The following is a 19,297-nucleotide window of genomic DNA, read 5'->3' on the forward strand; positions in this document are numbered from 1 at the left end:
ATAGCAAAAAGCCAAGTCAACGCTAATATCCAAACTTATTTAAATTTCCATTATGTGAGGAATGTGAATATGGATTCTGAGTACACTGTACGACGCGCATACAACTAACTGCTTAAAGGGGAAAATAATTGTAGAACATGTTCAACGTAACTGGTGTATCTAAGTAGGTACTGCGGAGGATGTCTTTGGAACAGAGTAATCACGAAGGAAATCGGGGTTGGCTTCTATTTCTTCCTTGACCTGTGGAGAAAGCATAATTAGTACTTCGAAACTTCACTGAAGCGGTATGATAGAGAAAAAGAGTATCTTACAATGTCCAGACCACCAACAAGCTCACCCCTCACCCATAGCTGTGGGAACGTAGGCCAGTCCGCAAACTCCTTGAGACCCTGCCGTACATCGTCGTCGGCAAGGATATTGAAAAAGCCATACTTGACACTATTCTCTCGCAGAATAGCAACAAGTTGCCGGCTGAATCCACATTGAGGGACACTTGGGGTGCCTTTCATAAACAACATCACTGGAGCCGCCTTTACAAGCTCCCCAATTCTAGCAAAGAGTTCCTCCTTCGACGAAGACTCTGGAGCCGCCGCACGACCACTGGTTCCATTTGTCCCTTGGCCTGTAGATGGTGGAGCTTGCGGTATCTGATCATTTTGCTGTGTTTCATCTATCTTTCTCGGAACGGCTTCAAGTGGTGGAGGAATAGATAGCTTGTCTGTCGTACCGGCACCCGAAGATGGGTCCTGGTAATGCTTCTCAATTGCCTCGCGGACTTTAATCGGGTTCGAGCCGGAGATGTTTTCAATGATTTTATTATTCCGGCTTAGTACCACAAATGGAACGGCTGTTACTTCGTACTGCTCTGAAATCTCGGCGAGCTCCTCAGCATCGACACTGATGAAGGAAATGGATGGTGGGGTGGTGGGTTTGTATAGAGAGGCAAGCGTTTGAAGAACGGTACGCATCTGAGTGCATGGGGCGGCCCATGGGGTATGGAAGAAGAGTACAAGGAGTGTCGATGGGGGTAGAGACGATACGTGCGTTTGAAAGTCCGACTCTGAAGTGATTTCGTGAAGTTCCGACATGATGCTATTTCGCCCCGCGCGCTGATAAGCTCTTAGGTGGGATGGGTGCAGCAAGATAATCCTTTCTCCGTCTTTAGTTGTAAGAGGATATCTGTTTCTAATAGTATCCAGATCAGCTCTCCCGGTCGACCTTCGTCGCTAAGGTGTGAGTGTCAGAACTGTTCTCTCTTGGCTTGCTCTGCTTTGAAATAAATTGTCAACTCTGGAGGTTTATTTTTATGGTTCTCAAGGATTGCGTTATCTGATTTTTCTTTGGTGAAAGTTTATCGGAAAATAATTTATCCCGGTTTATCAGATCAACCCGACTACATGAATCTCTCGGTGGTACATACAAAATGCGCTGTTCAAATTGGACAGGAAAGAAAACAAATAAGCAGCATGGATGAAAGAGAGCGGGAGAGCCTGCTCCTGAAGGGCGTGACAGTCGATAGGAAAGTTTTCCAAGACATCACATCGGTGGTGTCTGGATGGATCTAACCGACCCCTTAGCTACCACGTTGGAGGGCCAAAAGTTTCGCCTTTGGCCAAAGGCTGCCGAATTGCCTCGCCCAAGTTATCCAGCGTCTCCATAGAACCAGTATTACCCCACCAAGATGGGAACTTTGAGCCGGTCAAATTGATAGCCGCGATGACAACGATGGTCGAGATGGCCAAGCCTGCATCTAAGGACGCAGATGTGATGTAATTGAAGCGCATCCACCAGCCACGGAACCTATTGCGAATATACTTCTGGAAAACAAAGCCGACCATACACCATGCAAACTATTGATGATATTAGCATAAGCACCTCCATTAAGATAACTCGAGTGAAGACTTACATAGTTCAATGGAGTGGCAGGAGGGATATATAGTACACTTCCGAAGATGACGGGTGCGCTCAAAAATCGTGCGTTCGAACGAGGGAAGATGCGGGCAAGTGCATAGAAGAGCAAAGGGCTGAGTGCACCAACGATCCAGAAATACTGGAGGCTAGAGTAGAGTGCGTTGCCAGAGAACATACGTGCAGGGCCAATGACACCCCATATCACAGATGCGCCAAAAAATACTCTTCCCTGAGGGCAGGTGAACCGGTTGGATTGGTGTGGCTGACAAATATCGGCGATGTTATCCAAAGCCCAGATCTGGACACAGAGTTGAACTATGCACGACCACATAGTAGCAACAAGCTGTCCCCAGAACAATGATCGTGGAGGAACTTTCATGTAATGACCAAGCTTTAGATCCTGTACGAATGAAAGGGCTTGGACCATGGTGATGTAACCATATGTCTTGAATAACATCATGGCAAGTGGCCTTCCAGGAAGCATATAGCCAATGATGTATTCGGTGAAAACGTTCAATCCCAACTGGATATTTGTCGTAGCTTGAACCACACCGATGGGGATAGTCATGACCAGAGAAATGAGAAGGGCAAGTAGTAAGGCCCACCAGGTGAGGTGGGTAGGCCAGGCAAGAGCGGTAACAAGGCATAGGGCAACACAAACTGCGAGAAGGGTCACGTACCACCACCAGGGGGCATTTCTATATTTCCTCATCATACGAGTGTGGACATCGTCCAATTCGCCTCGGCTGTCCCTGATAACTGACCATATATGGTTTCCGTGGAATAGGGCTGTGTGTGTGACGACTGCTGCAATGGAGGCAAATGATAATCCATAAGTCAGGGCGAAAGTGGTGGATAAGAAGAGGGGAGAGTACGCCTAGTCATAGTTAGATCAAGCATTTTAGTAAAGTCGGGGTAGTCTAACCTTGTATTTCTCCTCGTCGAGAGTGAAGTCAGGACTCAATATTCTCGAGACATTATACGGCTTTGCCATGTTGTCGTATGTGGTTGAATCACTGATAGGGAGGTACTGCGCATACCAGTGGTTGGAATAGTGCAGTCCACAAGTAACAAAGATGAACAATCCAATGGTTCCAATAAGAGTGTTTCCTATCGCATGCCAAGGGGCGATTAAAGGACTTTGGATGTAACCTAGAGGAGTAAATTATTTAGCTTATGGTCGAAAGCATGAGGTAAAAGTTATCACATACCTGTCACCTGAGTCCAGTCAAAAGTAATGGGAATGAGTGAAAGGCCGGTCCAGCCACCAAATAGTTGATTGAGGATAACGTTTTTCGGCTTTATAAAGGTAACAATAGCAAAAACACTTAAGCACGGGGCAATTACACCTGGGAACCAGTACCAAAAGAAAGAGCCCAAGAAAACGTAAAGGAAATATCGATAACGACCGATCTTCCATCCATTGGTTTCGGCAGGATTGGTTGCTGATTTATCGTGTAGGGTGTAGATGAATGTAGCACTGACCAGGTCCTGTGGCCAAATCATGGAAGCTGGGGATGAGTTAACTCTAGGTCTGCCAGAGATAATAGATAATTCTACTTCACATACCTGGCTCAACTAGGACCTTGCGAACAATACCAGCTATTCCGAAACCAACGATTTGGGTGCTAAGAGCAAGACATACGTAAAACCCCCAGCCTAGTTAAACGTTCCGTATTAGTACTACATATATCGTATTCGAAGCATGATATAATTAACTCACCGTAGTCAGTGTGATAGAAAGCTTTTAGTGCCTGAATAGTATCGGTGAAGTATGCAACACCGTTACCGAATGACGCATTGGCCATGACAACAATCAATACATGCTCCTTGACATTGAACGGACCGGGGTTGGTGCTCCATTTCAACCCAAAAATATTGAAAGTCCTTGCCGGTATTATTTTGGCCCAAGCTACACCAATGGGGTATGAAACAAGTAGGGCGACAACCGAAGTGATGATAATGGCCGGAGCCCAAAGGGAAAACAAGCTGTTGAGCCCAGAGCCAATAGTCGTCAAAAACATTCCGATAGCCCACGCGCGAAATGTACTTGCAGGAAGGTCTTCATCGTAGTTTCGCACAGCAGCCCTAACCTTTGGCAATGTTAGATTCGAAACAAATAAAGGACCAAGCTGGCCTATAAATGACATACCTCTGGGTAGGGCGAGTTATCGATAACTCTATCAATGACTTTACTTTGCGCATTGGAGTCGTTTAATGCGGTGGCAGTTGCAATCTCATCAAGAGTATCATCTCCGAGGTTAGGGTCCCATTTATGGGTGCGATGGTATAGGTCTAACCTCCTGTTTGCTTCAACATCGGAAATCTCTATCCCTGTGGACTTTGCATTTTCTTTTTCCGAAGAGGACGTAGTTATAGTATGATCAATGGGCTCCCCAACAGTATTTTCTGTGGGAGAGGCCTTCTCCCGAAGGAAGGGAATGTTTAAAGGCATTCTCAGTAGGTAAATGGCTGAAGGAGAGAGGTGTAGCAAGAAAATGACGAAATAATGAGAGACATAGATGTTAAACACTCCGTCGAGTTCAGAGGAGGGTAGGCGGGTATCATATATTCGGGTAGAAAAGGAAAGCTGCAACTGCTACCCTAGGACCGTCCTCATATCAACCACTGTACTTTGATATCACCCTAATGTAGCCTCAAGCATCGTATATGGCGCTAGGAGAGACCTGACCAACACAAATATAGGTAGTGCAGTATTAAAGGCGGGGTCATAGATGCTGGGGATATAGAATACAAAAAGGATCAAATTGAAAGAGACCATGCTGGCCATCGCATCTGTTCTCGTGTCCGAACCCCCAGTCCCTTATTTCCCCCAAATGTGCTCTTGAGTCCACAACAGGGGTGGCGGTCCGCGGAGGACATCTCAAAAAAGCATGCATGCAGTTTTTGTCCCACAAACCATGATATGAAGGTGGGTGCAACGTAGCTAGTCAAGATGTTCCCACTTTCTTATCGTCAGATACTGGGCGGGTATTTGATGATCGTCGATGCTCCTGGTACCGGTAACCTGGAGTGTGCATATGTGCTTAGATAGGTAGGCAACATGGCTCAACAGCGAGTTCCCGTAGTCCACGGGCCTAATAGACGAGAAAGCAAGCCGTTGTCACTCCATATACCGGTTACACATGGGTAATGTAAATTGGTGTTGCGTTATGTCTGACCTCAGCGTCTTCTAACGAGGCCTAAGGCAACAAAATGGAGGATTGGAGGTTAATCCCTGAGGGTTATTTCCCCAGATACGCAGGGGTGTACTTTGGACCTTTGGTGCGGTCACCCGACAACTTAAATCATCGAGTAAGGAGGCAAATAGCAGGAACCCCTGGACGGCTCGGGCTCGCGTAGAGGTAAGGCAAAGCCAGGGTTAGCGTCAAATGCCGAAGCTTTCTGGAAACCTTGCTTTTCTGTTAGTAATGAATAGAACAGTATGTGTATATTTACATAGGTTGCGTGATCTTGTTGATCGATGGGACGCCTATATTTGATAGGGAATCGACTCCCCAGCTTGGTTAGTTAGCAGTATACGGCCGATGTGCATTTGCCGTGGTTTCGCCATCTGGTCAGCAGGGTTGTTGTTGTCGTTACCAAAACCACAGAAGATTCACTCTTTGATGGGCGGGAGGCTTAGCGAAAATGCCACTGATGGACACCAAGTAACAATCCGCGTAAATTAACAGAAGGTTTCACAAGACAAGCTCTCATCTGGATGAGGTTTATCTCAGGACCAGGGTTTTGCGCCACTTCTAAGGCGGCAGGCTGGTAATACCCAATGCTTGTTCTTCCCCACGGACTCCCACGGGATGGCTCAAATTCTCCAGCATCTGAAATCCATTGGACCGATCTACGAGAAGAGCGGAGAGTAGGAAAGCTGAGATTTCTTCCCGGTATATTTCATCTAAAGTTGTACAACCCATTAGCGATGTTATCTTGGGACGGGTGAATGCAGTCATCCTAGGTCACGATGGACTAATTTGCCCATTAGGGCAGAGTAGGGAGATGACCTCTCGAGAGGGCACAATGCCGATAATCCCTGTATGTAACTGAGATCTAATGCCTTTCGCTGCATATATAAGAGGTTATACTATGTACTCCGTAGATTCATGCATCGTCTAGATGTACCCTGTGAAAACAGGCATGGCCTTTTCAATCCGGCGAATCTTCGCGACACACCAGTTAATTATATAGACATGTTGTGGTTACGGACCTAGGGCATGTTCAATTGTCCAGTAGTGCAACACTACCAACCACTCCCTTCGCGTGATATGCGCAGTCCATGCGCAGGGTGTCCAACCAAAGAGGGGTTGGGAGATGTCAACGTTTTGGGGTAACCCCAGTTGTGAGAATGCAGGATCTTCCGTACAGGCCAATAGCCCAGCATTTCGCATTGAGACCACTGATGCTGCTTGCCTTTGCATCCCAGAAAGGAGGAAGAGAACCGGCCATTTCGCATCCCTGACATCGCAGCCAACCGTCAAGGCAGAGATGCAAGCTAAGACATCCTTAGCGCGGGAATTGGCTCAAGGGTCCTTTTGTTCAATTTCACATGCAGCTCCTGCTTCCTGATAACAGAGGCAGGTATCACCACTGGTAGCGAAAGTGAATCTTGATTCCGCCGCTGCACCGGCTCGTTCAACAATGGTGGCTTGACTGCTTGCGTAGCTATCATTCGTAATGATATCCTTGAACGGCCGCGTTCCCCTAGCCCGAAGTGCACCCAAATAGGCACGCTGGACGGGCCCCTTCCAGACAATCGACACCGAGCAGGGATCCAAGTATCCCATACTTCATTCCAGTCCACCAGCCGTGCCGTGTTGCTTATCCCGCTCAAGCGTTTGGAAGTTCGTGTTTGGAGAAGTACAAATTTCGCGACTGAAGCCAAAAGAAAAGAAAAGAAAAAGAAAAAGAGAAAAGCGGAGATTTAACACGTGATATATGCTTACTCATTGTACTTAGTCATCATTTTCTCTCTTAATTTTTCTCTTTTCGACGTTCCAGATGCGACTTTTTGAAGAAGCCAAAGAGACGACGACGCAGACGCAGACGCAGCGAGAGAGATACGTGTCTAGAAGACCCTTGTCCAGAGTTCAAACGCTGCGGTACACACATGCTATCCCTGGCGCTGCGGAGCATTAACGATTAGGAGGCCTTGAAATGGGAAGAAAGCGGAAACATGACCATGTTGCTTCAGACGACGCGCAGCCAGGCGGCACAGATGTAATTGCTGCCACCAGTCATAGCGGCAACGACTTTGGCCTAGCAGATACGCTATCTCTTCTTCGTGACGGTAATGGACCTCGAGAACCAGCCTTGCCCAAGGATACCTCAGGCGGAGAAGGAAAAGACCAGACTGGGGGGTGGCAGATGGTTGACCACACGTCGAAGAAGCGAAAACGAATAGGAAACGAGAAAACAAAGTATCCGACTTTGACATATGCAATGGGTGGCAGACAGTCGTCCATCAAAATTTCAGACTTACAGGGATTGTTATTGTACTGTCTTGCGGATGCTGTTGCGCCGCAATGGATATCAGTAAAGCACTCTGGACATGTAAGGAAAGTTGTTATGCTTATGGTTCCGGGTCTGGAGCTGGGGATGTTTGATGGATCAATCCCGTTGTCCAAGGGGGCAGAAACACCTACCCCTGAGGTAACCGCTGCCCCAGTTGACGGTAGTCAATCTGGACAAGACGCAAAGAGATCCAGCGAGTTTGAACGCTGGAAACGTGGGGTGTCTCCCATCAGTGAGGAAACTTCCCGCCAGTTTGCTCCCAGAGCTATCCATAAGGATAAGTTGCCAGAAGCTTTATCCCCTCTTGCAGACATGTTTTCACATGTCTGGCCTGTCAAGTCTCCCGGGGACTCAAAATACAACAAGGTTCATTCGCCTCTTCAGGCGATCTTAAGATCTTCCTTGCCTAAATCTAAGGAAAACAACAACAATAATAACAAAAAGTCCAAGGGTCCCGGAAATTGGGTATCTCAACGGACACCCATTACTCAATTTCTGAGTACTCTTGATGATCTGATCGAACATGAATATCCCTTGCACCCTGCACTCTTCAGTTCCGCTGAGGATAGAGACAAAAATGCTCGACTACGCGCCATGAATGGGCAATCTACTGAACATGGATGGGTGGATACCCGTGTTGATGATTTTGCTCAAGGTGCTGTACCTGATCGTGATATAGCGGAAGGCAGCGTAACCGCTGGCCGCGATATTTTCGCTCTTGACTGTGAGATGTGCATCACTGAAGGTGGTAAATCTGAGCTCACCAGAATTAGTCTCGTCTCATGGGACGGTGAACGGGTCCTAGATGAGTTTGTTAAGCCAGAAAATCCCATAATAGATTATTTAACACGCTTCTCTGGTGTTACTAAAGAAAAGCTCGATCCAGTTACTACGAATCTATCTGACATACAACAAAAATTACTTGAAATTCTGACGCCTCGCTCGATATTAATTGGACATTCTCTCAACTCCGATCTCAACGCCTTGAAACTAACGCATCCGTTCATCATCGATACAGCCTCTATATATCCCCATCCACGAGGGCCGCCTCTGAAGCCGAGTCTCAAATGGCTATGTCAGAGGTACCTGGGAAGAGAAATACAAAAGGGAATGGCTGGCCATGATCCGGTTGAAGATGCAAAGGCAGTATTAGATCTTGTGAAGCAGAAATGCGAAAAGGGTGAAGCGTGGGGTACCAACGAAGCTTCTACCGAGAGTATCTTCCAACGCCTTGCCAGGTCTTCAAGGCCAGTAAAATCTTCCGGCCCCGTCTCGCAAGGAGGACGAACAGGCGCAGTGGTCGATTGGGGCAGCCCTGAACGCGGTTTCGGTGCCCAGGCCAGTGTCACTCTAGGCTGCGCCAATGATGAAGAAGTTGTTAAATCAACCAAGATTGCTGTCAGCGGAGATCCGACGGGCAGAATAGTCTCGGGGGATGGTGTTGACTTCACTTGGGCACGACTGCGCAATCTGGAAATCTCCCGAGGATGGTGCAACCGCATTCCCGGTGCAAGCCAAAATAACCAATCTATCAATATATCAGATCAGGATATCATTAGCACGGCAAACCCAGACGAACTTGGACGGGCTGTTGCTAAAACCGTTTCTTGTATAAAGGAGATATGGGACCATCTACCCCCATGTACGCTTTTCATTATATATTCAGGCACTGGCGACCCCCGAGAGGTAACACGGCTACAGGCTATGCGCAGAACTTACAATGAGGAGTTCCGAAACAGAAAGCCTTGGGATGAACTCACCGTTAAATGGACGGATACTGAAGAACAGGCATTAAAACGTGCCTGTCAAGCCGCAAGAGATGGATGTGGACTTATGACTGTAAAGTAAACCCTGGATAGAGTACCACGCTGGTAAAAATTTTGTATAAATATACTATCTTGATAGCCTTGAATATTTTTCTCCCTCCATATCGTCTCAATGCCGCTGAGGTAGTAAGTCATATTGCTGCAAGGACGCTAGTTATGCTTATATAACCAAGATGCGTCGCGTCTTCGCTTTTCGAGCATTGAAACCTTGACCAACGAAATGAATATTTGATGACATTCTTATACTCTGCTAATGGGAGGAATATGCCGTGAACAAGGCTCTAACTTACGTTGAAGATTCGCTTTTCATTAATAAAGATTCGTGTAGCGGGAAAGGAGGCCAGCATGGCGAGGATCCAGGCTCCCGCAGCACTGAATCATGCAGGTGAGCGCGAAGAGATACCAGGCCCATCGAAGGATGGCATTTATAAAACCTTGACAGCGATATCCACGGCTGTCAGAGAGTTATCTTGCGCAGTCCAGCAAATGCGCGAACAGTTGAATGGGCTATCTTCAGCTTGCACGGGAAATTTGGGGCTTTCGAAGTCAAACAATTCTGTTGACCAATTCGAGATTTTGGCCATTGCCATGAAGGAAATGCAGTCAAAGTCATCTAAAATTGAGCAGTTGGAACAAGAGAACCGAGTGTTAAGAGACAAGTTGAGCAACTATGAAAAGGCTGGCGAAAGGAGCGAAGGGTTTTCCCAGGTTATCCCTGTCGACCGTAAAGAAAATGGAGAGAGATTCGTGCCTAGTGATGCTCCCAATTTGAATGGGAAAAGGTCCTTAGTAACTCTCCCTGAGGACCTCAGGATTCATGAGGATAATAACACATTTGCAACTGGTGTGATTCCGGCGTTTACAGATGTTACAAACCGGGAAACGGATCCAGCACCGAGTTCCAACCAACGGATTGGTATTGATGGCGCGGATATTGAAATTGAGGAGATTCCAGAGTCGTCTAATGCACAGGTTAATGTTGATGATTTATCGCAAGAGGATTCTCCAGCTATGAATGACGCTACATTATCGAAACTGCCTGCTGAAAAGCCAAGGACACGCCAGAACCCGGCGAGGCGTCGACGGGGCTTGAGAACAGAGCAGGTTCTTGAGCAGGTTACTGGGAATGAAACTCGACCTACTCGCCCTCCATTGGTTGCGCTGAATGAACATTCCAAGAAGGCTGAAGACAGTGCGTCGTTAAGAAAGGAGCAAGCTACTTCGTCCGGCGACGAGAACTCTACCAAAACTGGAGACCGAAAACCCGGGGGTCTTGCGCATACTGAAACTCCCGAAGACTCAGAAACATCCACCCCAAATATTGCCCGAGAAACACGCCTCCGTTCACGCCGTCAGTTGATGAAGCGAGGTCGAGGTCGGCCGAAGGCCATTGCTTCCCAGCAACCGCAGATTGAAATCGTCACTTCTACAAGCCCGCCTCCCATCACAGGGAGACCGGACGTTTATAACGGCAATTTGAACGGTCTAGGAAATAGGGACGACGCCTCAAGTGCGAACAAGGAGGAAGACGAAAAGAAACAAAAGGCCAAAATTGCTGCCCGGGAGCTTCTGGTCCAAGCCGCAATGCAGCGGGAGGAATCCTATACGCTGTAATTTGGCGGTTGCTATCGAGTAGAAAATTTCTTATATATCGGCTAGACGAATAAGTGTTAAAGCGGCTTCCGGTGTTCCCTCGGCTGTCGGGGGTGGGGCTGGGTCCCTCACCAACTGCAAACTGCCGATGAGTAACAGCAAACACGACAATACGAGACCTGCATAATCGACTGTTTCCGTGTCAACTCACTGTGAAGAATGAACAGAGGACTGGGAGCAGCAAGGAAACTGTGCAAGTCACGATCGATTCACTCATATTACGCTAGAATATCATTGATTGCACAGAGACCGCAGGGCCGGTACATATCTGATCAACGAACCATGCAGGCAGGGAACGCATGGCAGGCTCCGGGAGAGGCAGCCTTCGACTTTCGCAGTTAGTTGGCCCAACCCCTCAAATCGAGACTTGATGCTGAGTTTAGGACAGGCGATGTCATGACAAGGCCGACGGTTTCGATGTTGGAAGCTATCACAAACACGTCTCTCGGCGATGATGTGCTACAGGAAGATGCCGTGACTTGCTCTCTGGAGAAGTCTGTTGCCGAGTTAGCGAATCATGAAAGTGCTCTGCTGGTGATGTCTGGAACCATGGGGAACCAGGTGGCTATCCGAACTCACCTGACACAGCCGCCGTACGCAGTTCTGTGCGACCACCGCGGCCACATCATTAATTATGAAGGAGGAGGTGTGTCGACCTGGACCGGGGCCTATATCAAGGGAATTGTGCCCAAAAATGAAAGGTATCTCACTCTAGAAGATATCATGCCCCATGCCGTACTGGGTAACGATATACATGGCTGTCCGACACGGGTGATCAGCCTTGAAAATACCCTGGATGGGATGATAATGCCGCTTGATGAGATGAAACGGATTTCCGAATGGGCACATGCAAATGGGCTGAAAGTTCATCTTGATGGAGCTAGGCTGTGGGAAGCCGTTGTTGCCGGAGCTGGAAGTCTTTCTGAGTTCAGTTCTTTGGCAGACAGTGTCAGTCTTTGCTTCTCGAAGGGTCTCGGTGCTCCAATCGGGAGTGTTCTCGCCGGGTCGAACGAGTTCATCCAAAAGGCCCGCTGGTTCAGGAAAACCATTGGCGGAGGGACTAGGCAGTCCGGTATTATCGCAGCCGCAGCCCAAGTTGCTCTCAATGAAACATTTGGCAGTGGGCCAAATGGTAAAGGAGGAAAGCTACTTGTAAGCCACGAAATGGCTAGAAAGGTTGCAAAGTTATGGACCGAGAAAGGCGGAAAGCTCAAGAATCCAGTGGAGACCAACATGGTGTGGCTTGATCTCGAGTCATGCAAATTGTCAAACGAAGACTGGATTGAGATCGGCCGACAGCATGGCTTGAAATTTCTAGGCGGCCGGCTCGTGGTACACTACCGTAAGTATTGCGTGCAGCCCCAGTTTCTTAATTACCTGGGGATAACTAACATGTAATACAGAAATAAGCGAAGAGGCTATTGCGAAGTTGGACAAGGCTATGAACTCTGCAATTAGCGGTAACTTCACTCCGGCTGCTAAGAATGAAAAGAATGGACAATATTGCGGCCAGGCATGAGATGTATCCACCTTTGATTTTTAGCTAAATAACCGACCTGAGTTATTCGCCAGGGTTCTTGAAGTAACAAAAAATAATAACAGTTGGCCTAAGGTATATATCTTTGACTGTAAGTACATAGTATTTTTGTTGCAATTTTTAAAGCATTTTCCCGGGTATTTGACATTCAACGACCTTAGTTCATGGGTCATGGCTTATTCTTTTCGATGGTAGGGTCTCAAGTAGGGTCTCACGGAATAGTAAGGAAATTATCCCATTGTCTATTTTCGACTTTGTAATGGCAGCTCTCGACCAAGGTGAACGAATCAAAGATCCTGCTCGGATTCTGTCTTAGGCACCACACAGCCCTTCTGGGCCTTATCGACTCCCAACCACAGGAGGTCTGGGCGGCTATAATGTCCTACCACATCGATGAAGCCCTTGCTCATAACGACTCTCGCCATGTCCAAATCAGCATAAACAATACCCTCGGCTGCAGGATTGCCATCAGCCAACGGTTTCGTCAACCTACGGCCGTCTGGAGCAATGGCAGCGCTGTGTCCACCACCTGGCCGCTGGAAGAGAAGCCCGCCCTTGGTCTTCATGGTCTCGATTCCCTCCTCATTACATACGGCTGTGCAGTGCAGGACATAGGCACCACCCTCGATGGCATGAGTTTGACTGAGGTTTTGACATCCCTCGGCGCTCATACTCCATAATGCCAAGGCATCAACACCAGGGTGAGGGTCGATTGGCGGCCACATAGCGATATGGATCGCTTCCTTTTGCGAATAGGTGTGGTACTTAAGCAAAGGCAGCGCGTGCTCCCAGCAAGCCAAGGTTCCAATTTTGATAACACCGATATCGCCTCCAAAATCAACATCTGCAACATTGGTGAGATCTGAGCCAGAACCGTCTCCAAATACGGTACGCTCCATATGAGTAGGCTTGATCTTTCGGCGATGCATCAGCAGTTCACCTTTGGGAGAGATGATTGCCTGGGCAATGTAGACGCTATGGGTATCGATTGCTTCGACAAAACCAAGTACAACTGCGATGTTGCTTTCCTTTGCTGCTGATTTGATAGTATTCATCTCAGCAGAGTTGACGGATAGCGAATTTTGTATGTACTTGGTGTTGATGATTGGATCGACTGGCCTTTGCCTGTAATAAGAGTATAGTTAGCAATAGTGTAAAATCTCCAGGTAGTATTTATGGATAATCTAACCAAATCCATGCTGGGTAGCCGGGAATCCAGCATTCAGGGAATGCAACAAGCTTTGCATCGCCCTTTGCTGCCTCAGCGATGAGGTTGACGGTTTTCTCAACACTCCCAGCCAGGTCTAGCCACTTAGGCTGTGCCTGGGTAATAGCAACTTTCAAAACAGGGCCAGACATATTGGAATTGTCGTTAATATCGCGCTAATTGATGGAGGAGGAAGCTGAGGAAAGGGGAGTTCTCTATTGAAAGTGGGGGATTGTAATCCCGCCCAGCCGCACTTATGCAGCTGTCGAATCCACCAATCAGTTGCACAACGGTGGGGTGAACGCTTGGTATACATATCAATCTCTGAATAAATACAATAGCAGGGAGTGACCATACCTTGCTGCTCCTATTTTAAAGTAGCTGCTCTGTAGTCCTCTTTTTGCGCATGTAAGACATGTATCCCTCCAGGTCTCCTGGATACTGGAACACCATTGGCTTGTCGAGGAGTAGGAGTTTGTAGGTATTATTTCTAAGACCAAAACTTGAGGGAGATAATCAGTAAGAAGCCACAATTTTATCTCCTAACTATTGCAAGGATAATTTATGCATGGTTATCTTCTACATGGCAAAGCTGTATCAATTACATGTGCTGTTCGGGTAATCCGTACTTCCATTGAAAAATATGTCATTCTAGAGGATAAAGTGTCCAGGATGCCATTACAGCTGGGTCGCAGGCGCTCAGATAATGCAATTCAAAGGTAAGACCCCTGCAAACTCAAGCCTTGACCGACTGCAAGAATGAAAGCGTTGCTGCCGAGGCGGAAATTGAAGTTAAAATGGTCCGTGCGAATGATTGACCTATAAATAGCATTAAGCAGTGTCATGTGACTGTCAAACGGCAAGTCTAACCTAAAACCGTTAGCTCAGGCACCGAGTGGGTGTAACCCAATCACGCTGGCCGACGCGGCTTCTGCCACTCCGACATGTTTTTCCGCTCTCCGCAACTTTGGAAGGGAAAACATTGAAAGTTTTGGTTTAATGTTTTGAAACGGATTCTGGGGTCTGAGATGGCGCTGTTTCCTCAGCCTCTCGCCTCGACCTATTGAGACGACGTTGTCTTCTGCGTGCCGTTCAGCGTTCTTTTGGTTGTTGCTCTGTCGCTTGTGAGTCATCAATGCATTCGTTTCTGTCTGCCGTGCGAACCACTCGGTGGCAAATGAACAGGGCAGGCTACGTATACATGGATTTCTGCCGCTGACCAAATATTCTGTTCATGACTCGCTAATCAGACTAAATTTATTTCATTCATATAGATTTCAGCCTTCCTGCCTTTGCCTGCCTTGATTTTAGCTGCCTGCTGTTGCCTTGCACCCGCATAAATACCAATAGCGCTTTGACGATCTAGCGGACATCACATCCACGTACCTACCTGCCTTTGAGTGAGAACCCAAACGGCACTCCTCCAAGGCTGGATGTGATTTCTGGAACGTGGACACTCTGCAGGATACAACTGACAAATAACAGTGAGCTCGTAAAGCTGCAGCTCCTGGTCATAACTCATTCATCTCCCCGGTTTGCCAGCCAGACCAGGCAGAAAGGCTCCAACAGCCTTGGTTATTTAAACCCCTGCCTCATTTGGACTATAAAAAGGGTTAGTTTCCCCAGCACTTTGTTGGTTGATATTGCAGAGCCTGCTTTAGTTCGAAAGCATTACGTCCATTATTGGGCGGGATGGGAACAAAATAGCATCATCTTTAAAGTATTACTTTGTACTCTGCATTGCAATTGTATATCATTCTAAACTGACAGTTTGCTTGAAATTGCACAGTAAACCCAACGAGGATATGCCTGGAGATTGTACTCCCGAGGATTTGTAAGCCTCCCACACAACACCGACCCCTTCTGCGACACACGGTTTGGTGATTCACGTATTCCGGATAACTGGGTGGGCAGAATTACTTGCGATAACACCGCATTCTATTCTCATTGAGCTCAGTCTCTGAGGGAGTTGACTCTAGAACTTATCCTCATGGATGAAGAAACCCAGCCTTCGACCCAACCCTACGCAGACCCCCGTCGCAAGGGCGTTAACAACTCCGGACTGAGCCAGCAAGATGTAGCTGATATTATATGTATCCTACATCCCAACTCTCCTGCTGCACATAAATCAGCCTCTATCACTGCAGACCGCAACCCGCAGCATATTTTGCAGCGAGATGAGTTTGACCCTGACCTCGATGCCTGTGAATCAACATATGACATCGCATTACGGTTTTCTTCATTGGTGAAAGATCAGAGCATGGGTTTCTGCTTTGGTCGAAGCTCAACACGAAGCGATATCATATTTTATCCTGATCATAGGGTGTCAAATACTCATTTTCGCATATATCTGAAGTCCGATGGCATTCTCATGCTTCAAGACACCTCTACTAACGGGACCATTGTGGACGGAAAATCCATACGGAGAGATGGCGGAGATAACAGCCCAACAACCCAAATGCTTATGTCTGGCTCCGTCATCCATGTCACTGGGAATGATCTAGCTTCAGCTATAAAGTTTGTCGTCAGGATACCTGCCCGAGACGAACTACAGGCGCAATATACTAGAAATCTTACCTGGTATCTTAACCGGATTCGTCAACTTAGCACAAAAGTGGGTGATGTTGGGCGCGGAGAGATGCCTGCTCCTGGGATTGTCGTTGCTCACACTAACCACTCTCACGGGATGCATTGGAACGGTGGAGCCAAGTATAATGTAACTGGCCAGATTGGAAAGGGGGCATTTGCAACCGTCTATAAGTTGGCAACCAAGAACGACGGTGCTGTATTTGCTTGCAAAGAATTGGATAAGCGCCGTCTCACGAAGAACAACGTTTTAGACCATAAGGTTGACAGCGAAATGAGAATCATGAAAGACTTGGACCACGTATGGAGCCTCCCTTATACCAGATGTTGAATTGAAATAGATACTGACATATATCATCACAGCCTAATATTGTTCGCTTTCATGATTACTTCGACTTTAATAACCGCTGGATTTACATTATTATGGAGTATATCGGATGTGGAGAACTTTCGAGCTATCTCCAGAGCGCTGGGCTTCTACCTGAAGATCAAGTGCAGAAAATTTCCCGACAGCTACTTCACGCCTTACAATATCTTCATGCCCGGAAGATAACCCACCGGGATATAAAGCCAGACAATATCCTCATATCTTCTTATGACCCGTTCATTATTAAATTATCAGACTTTGGATTATCTAAGGTCTCACAGGAGGAAACCTTGATGAAAACCTTTTGCGGAACTCTTCTTTATTGTGCGCCGGAAGTGTACCCGGAATATGATACTTATAAACATCAACTGCCTCGAAAAAGGCGGCGACCGGGCGACCCGTGAGTATTGCTCCAGGCCAAGAAAATAGCGAAGCTGAGGACTAACTTTCCTGGCGTAGTTTACCAAGAACGTCACCGTACGACCAGTCGGTTGATATGTGGTCATTCGGAGCAGTAGCCTTCCATATTCTTTCCGGCCACCCACCCTTTATGGGCCGTGGAGATGACAGGGGAGCCCAAATGTTACGAAATATAATGACTACGGAAGCAGATTATTCACTGCTAGAAAATGTTGGAGCATCGGAAGAAGCAATCGATTTTATATCCAGGCTGCTCAACCGCGATCCCAAGGCTCGACCAAAAGAGCCAGAATGCTTTCGACACCCTTGGATCGCTGAAGTTCCTGATGAGTTTGAGTACGAAGAAGTTGGAGAACCTATCCAAACCGGCCCTCTTACTGAACTTATTGCTGTACCAGAGCTCAGCGAGGAAGAAGACCAGGATGATAAGGATGTTTGGGCTCGTGCATGGTCTCTAGAGCGAGAACTAGAAGACAAGAGAGAGGCATACCATAAGCAACAGTACGGAGAAGAAGAACAGAAGTTATCGTCTTCTGACCAGAATGCCAATGCAAAGAAACCCCGTGTGACATTGGAACAAGACATCGAGGAGAGGCATGTCCAACATCCAGATGATGTCCGATACCCTTCCCTCCCGCAGTTGTCGAGCTACCAATATGAAGCCAAAGCCGAAGTGAAATCTTCACCTAATGGGCCCCGGCTCTTTGGAGAGATCACTCCATCTCTTATCAAGAGCTCCGGAGTGCTTGGCGAGGATTACTCTGAAGAGATGGATATAGCGGAACTCGACGGAGATGACGCCGATGACTCTAGTGATCAATACGTGATATCTAACGAAGGCTCAAGCCTGAGCAAAGATATTTTCGCGGAAGTTGGCCAACCACACCCGCCACTTACGATGAGGCCACCGCCGCCGCCGAAAGCTTCAGATCCAAGTTTGATGGGGGCGGAATCATTAGTTGGCCATCTGCATATGCGTTCTGCTGGCCAGAATGGCATGGCATCCGGTGGGCGGAGCGACGGTGAGGGTGACATAGGGAAGCCGCTCGATGGGGATTCTCAAAATAGCAAGAAATACGCTTCCTCTAACGGAACGGCTAAGGGAAACTGGGCTGAACTCAAAGCTGGAACGGGTCCAGGTCCATTCTCTCCAACAAATAAACATTCACCATTAGGTGATAAACTTACATCTTATAGATCAGTCCCAAGAGATACGAGCAGCAGTGTTGAAACGGACAAGCCGCATAGCCCTGCGCCAAGCGAAAGGATGGGTAACCAAGATGAGATTCCAAATGAACTTGCATGTACCATTGACGAACGCACCGGACTCGAAGTTCCTTCTCAATCGCAACCGAATCAGGACACTAACGCGCACGCTAAGGAGGACAAGGAGAAAGGGAACGGATTCGTCAAGCCTGCTGCAATCCTAGGAAAACTGACGCCCCTGCCTGGATCTATCCTTGACCAGCCAATCCGACTAGAGTCACGAATGACATCCTGGGGTCGAGGAACACAAGCGACCATCCGCCATCCAGACTCTATGGACTTTCGTATACCTTCATATGCTCTTGAATTGACTTTCTGGGCACCGTCAATCGAAGCTCGAATCGCTGCTGGAGAGGATTGGTTACAAATGACTGACGTTGTGACGCTGATATCCACAAAGACCAGCCAATGTATATGGGTCAATGATGTTGAGCTACGCAAGGAATCCCAGAGCAAAGACGCATTCTTGTTTGGGAGGATATACACCGGCGACATCATCACAGTGTATAGAAGCAAGGAACAGTTTCTACGCTTTCGGTGCGAATTCTACCACGGAAAGAGCCGGCTGGAAAGACCCGCAGACGAGAAACGGTTCTTGATAGAAGAATCGCCAAAGTCCTACTGTAATAATAGAACAGAGGGCAACCAGGCACCCAAACCAGAGCGGTCGCCTGTAGAGACGTCAGCCTAGAGCAACAGCCCTATCATCAAGAGCGCTGTCGCATGTGATATATCTGCATGACCGGTCATTTGGAAGATTTCTATTTGTCATCTAGTGTCTCTACTCAATTGTGTCACTGCCTATCCCATCCCAGTCTGATATCTGTTTTATGTTTTATATACACCTACCCACTCACCAAATAATTCCAGCCACCATACACTCAAAGCACCTTGACAGCTATCCCAGCGCAAATGTGAAGACACTTCAGAAGATAATTAAGTAAACATATCAAGCATAACTCATAAATGAACTGTGAGGCTATGACTTCTGCAGAGAT

The 19,297-nt window shown here is 47.5% G+C and overlaps 8 protein-coding genes across 8 annotated transcripts; 4 read left to right on the forward strand and 4 right to left on the reverse strand.

The window, feature by feature from the left end:
* Nucleotides 1–159: 159 nt before the first annotated feature.
* On the reverse strand, nt 160–1,088 carry TERG_02192 (Grx4 family monothiol glutaredoxin; the record flags this gene model as incomplete). Its single annotated transcript, XM_003237423.1, has 2 exons — nt 160–240; nt 312–1,088. 2 exons carry the CDS (start codon nt 1,086–1,088, stop codon nt 160–162), a joined length of 858 nt encoding a protein of 285 aa, XP_003237471.1.
* A 662-nt stretch (nt 1,089–1,750) lies between these two features.
* TERG_11815 (OPT family small oligopeptide transporter) lies at nt 1,751–2,626 on the reverse strand (the record flags this gene model as incomplete). The annotated part of the gene is made up of 1 exon (XM_047750869.1): nt 1,751–2,626. The coding sequence occupies one exon, from the start codon at nt 2,624–2,626 to the stop codon at nt 1,751–1,753; it is 876 nt and encodes a 291-aa protein (XP_047605603.1).
* Nucleotides 2,627–3,472: 846 nt separating this feature from the next.
* Nucleotides 3,473–4,366, reverse strand: TERG_11816 (uncharacterized protein; the record flags this gene model as incomplete). Its single annotated transcript, XM_003237424.2, has 3 exons — nt 3,473–3,570; nt 3,635–4,004; nt 4,064–4,366. The coding sequence occupies 3 exons, from the start codon at nt 4,364–4,366 to the stop codon at nt 3,473–3,475; spliced, it is 771 nt and encodes a 256-aa protein (XP_003237472.2).
* Nucleotides 4,367–6,903: 2,537 nt separating this feature from the next.
* Nucleotides 6,904–9,285, forward strand: TERG_02194 (uncharacterized protein; the record flags this gene model as incomplete). Its single annotated transcript, XM_003237425.2, has 1 exon — nt 6,904–9,285. Exon 1 carries the CDS (start codon nt 7,081–7,083, stop codon nt 9,283–9,285), a length of 2,205 nt encoding a protein of 734 aa, XP_003237473.1. The 5' UTR covers nt 6,904–7,080.
* A 323-nt stretch (nt 9,286–9,608) lies between these two features.
* TERG_02195 (uncharacterized protein) lies at nt 9,609–10,877 on the forward strand (the record flags this gene model as incomplete). Its single annotated transcript, XM_003237426.1, has 1 exon — nt 9,609–10,877. One exon carries the CDS (start codon nt 9,609–9,611, stop codon nt 10,875–10,877), a length of 1,269 nt encoding a protein of 422 aa, XP_003237474.1.
* A 198-nt stretch (nt 10,878–11,075) lies between these two features.
* TERG_02196 (uncharacterized protein) lies at nt 11,076–12,435 on the forward strand (the record flags this gene model as incomplete). Its single annotated transcript, XM_003237427.1, has 3 exons — nt 11,076–11,253; nt 11,305–12,258; nt 12,320–12,435. The coding sequence occupies 3 exons, from the start codon at nt 11,076–11,078 to the stop codon at nt 12,433–12,435; spliced, it is 1,248 nt and encodes a 415-aa protein (XP_003237475.1).
* Nucleotides 12,436–12,740: 305 nt separating this feature from the next.
* Nucleotides 12,741–13,824, reverse strand: TERG_02197 (uncharacterized protein; the record flags this gene model as incomplete). Its single annotated transcript, XM_003237428.2, has 2 exons — nt 13,643–13,824; nt 12,741–13,578 (listed from the first exon to the last, which is right to left on the reverse strand). Exons 1-2 carry the CDS (start codon nt 13,810–13,812, stop codon nt 12,741–12,743), a joined length of 1,008 nt encoding a protein of 335 aa, XP_003237476.1. The 5' UTR covers nt 13,813–13,824.
* Nucleotides 13,825–15,650: 1,826 nt separating this feature from the next.
* On the forward strand, nt 15,651–18,990 carry TERG_02198 (CAMK protein kinase; the record flags this gene model as incomplete). The annotated part of the gene is made up of 3 exons (XM_003237430.1): nt 15,651–16,547; nt 16,610–17,013; nt 17,073–18,990. The coding sequence occupies 3 exons, from the start codon at nt 15,651–15,653 to the stop codon at nt 18,988–18,990; spliced, it is 3,219 nt and encodes a 1,072-aa protein (XP_003237478.1).
* Between the last annotated feature and the right edge of the window lie 307 nt (nt 18,991–19,297).

The sequence above is a fragment of the Trichophyton rubrum genome, assembly GCF_000151425.1.
Source record: "Trichophyton rubrum CBS 118892 genomic scaffold supercont2.2, whole genome shotgun sequence".
NCBI lineage: Eukaryota > Fungi > Ascomycota > Eurotiomycetes > Onygenales > Arthrodermataceae > Trichophyton > Trichophyton rubrum.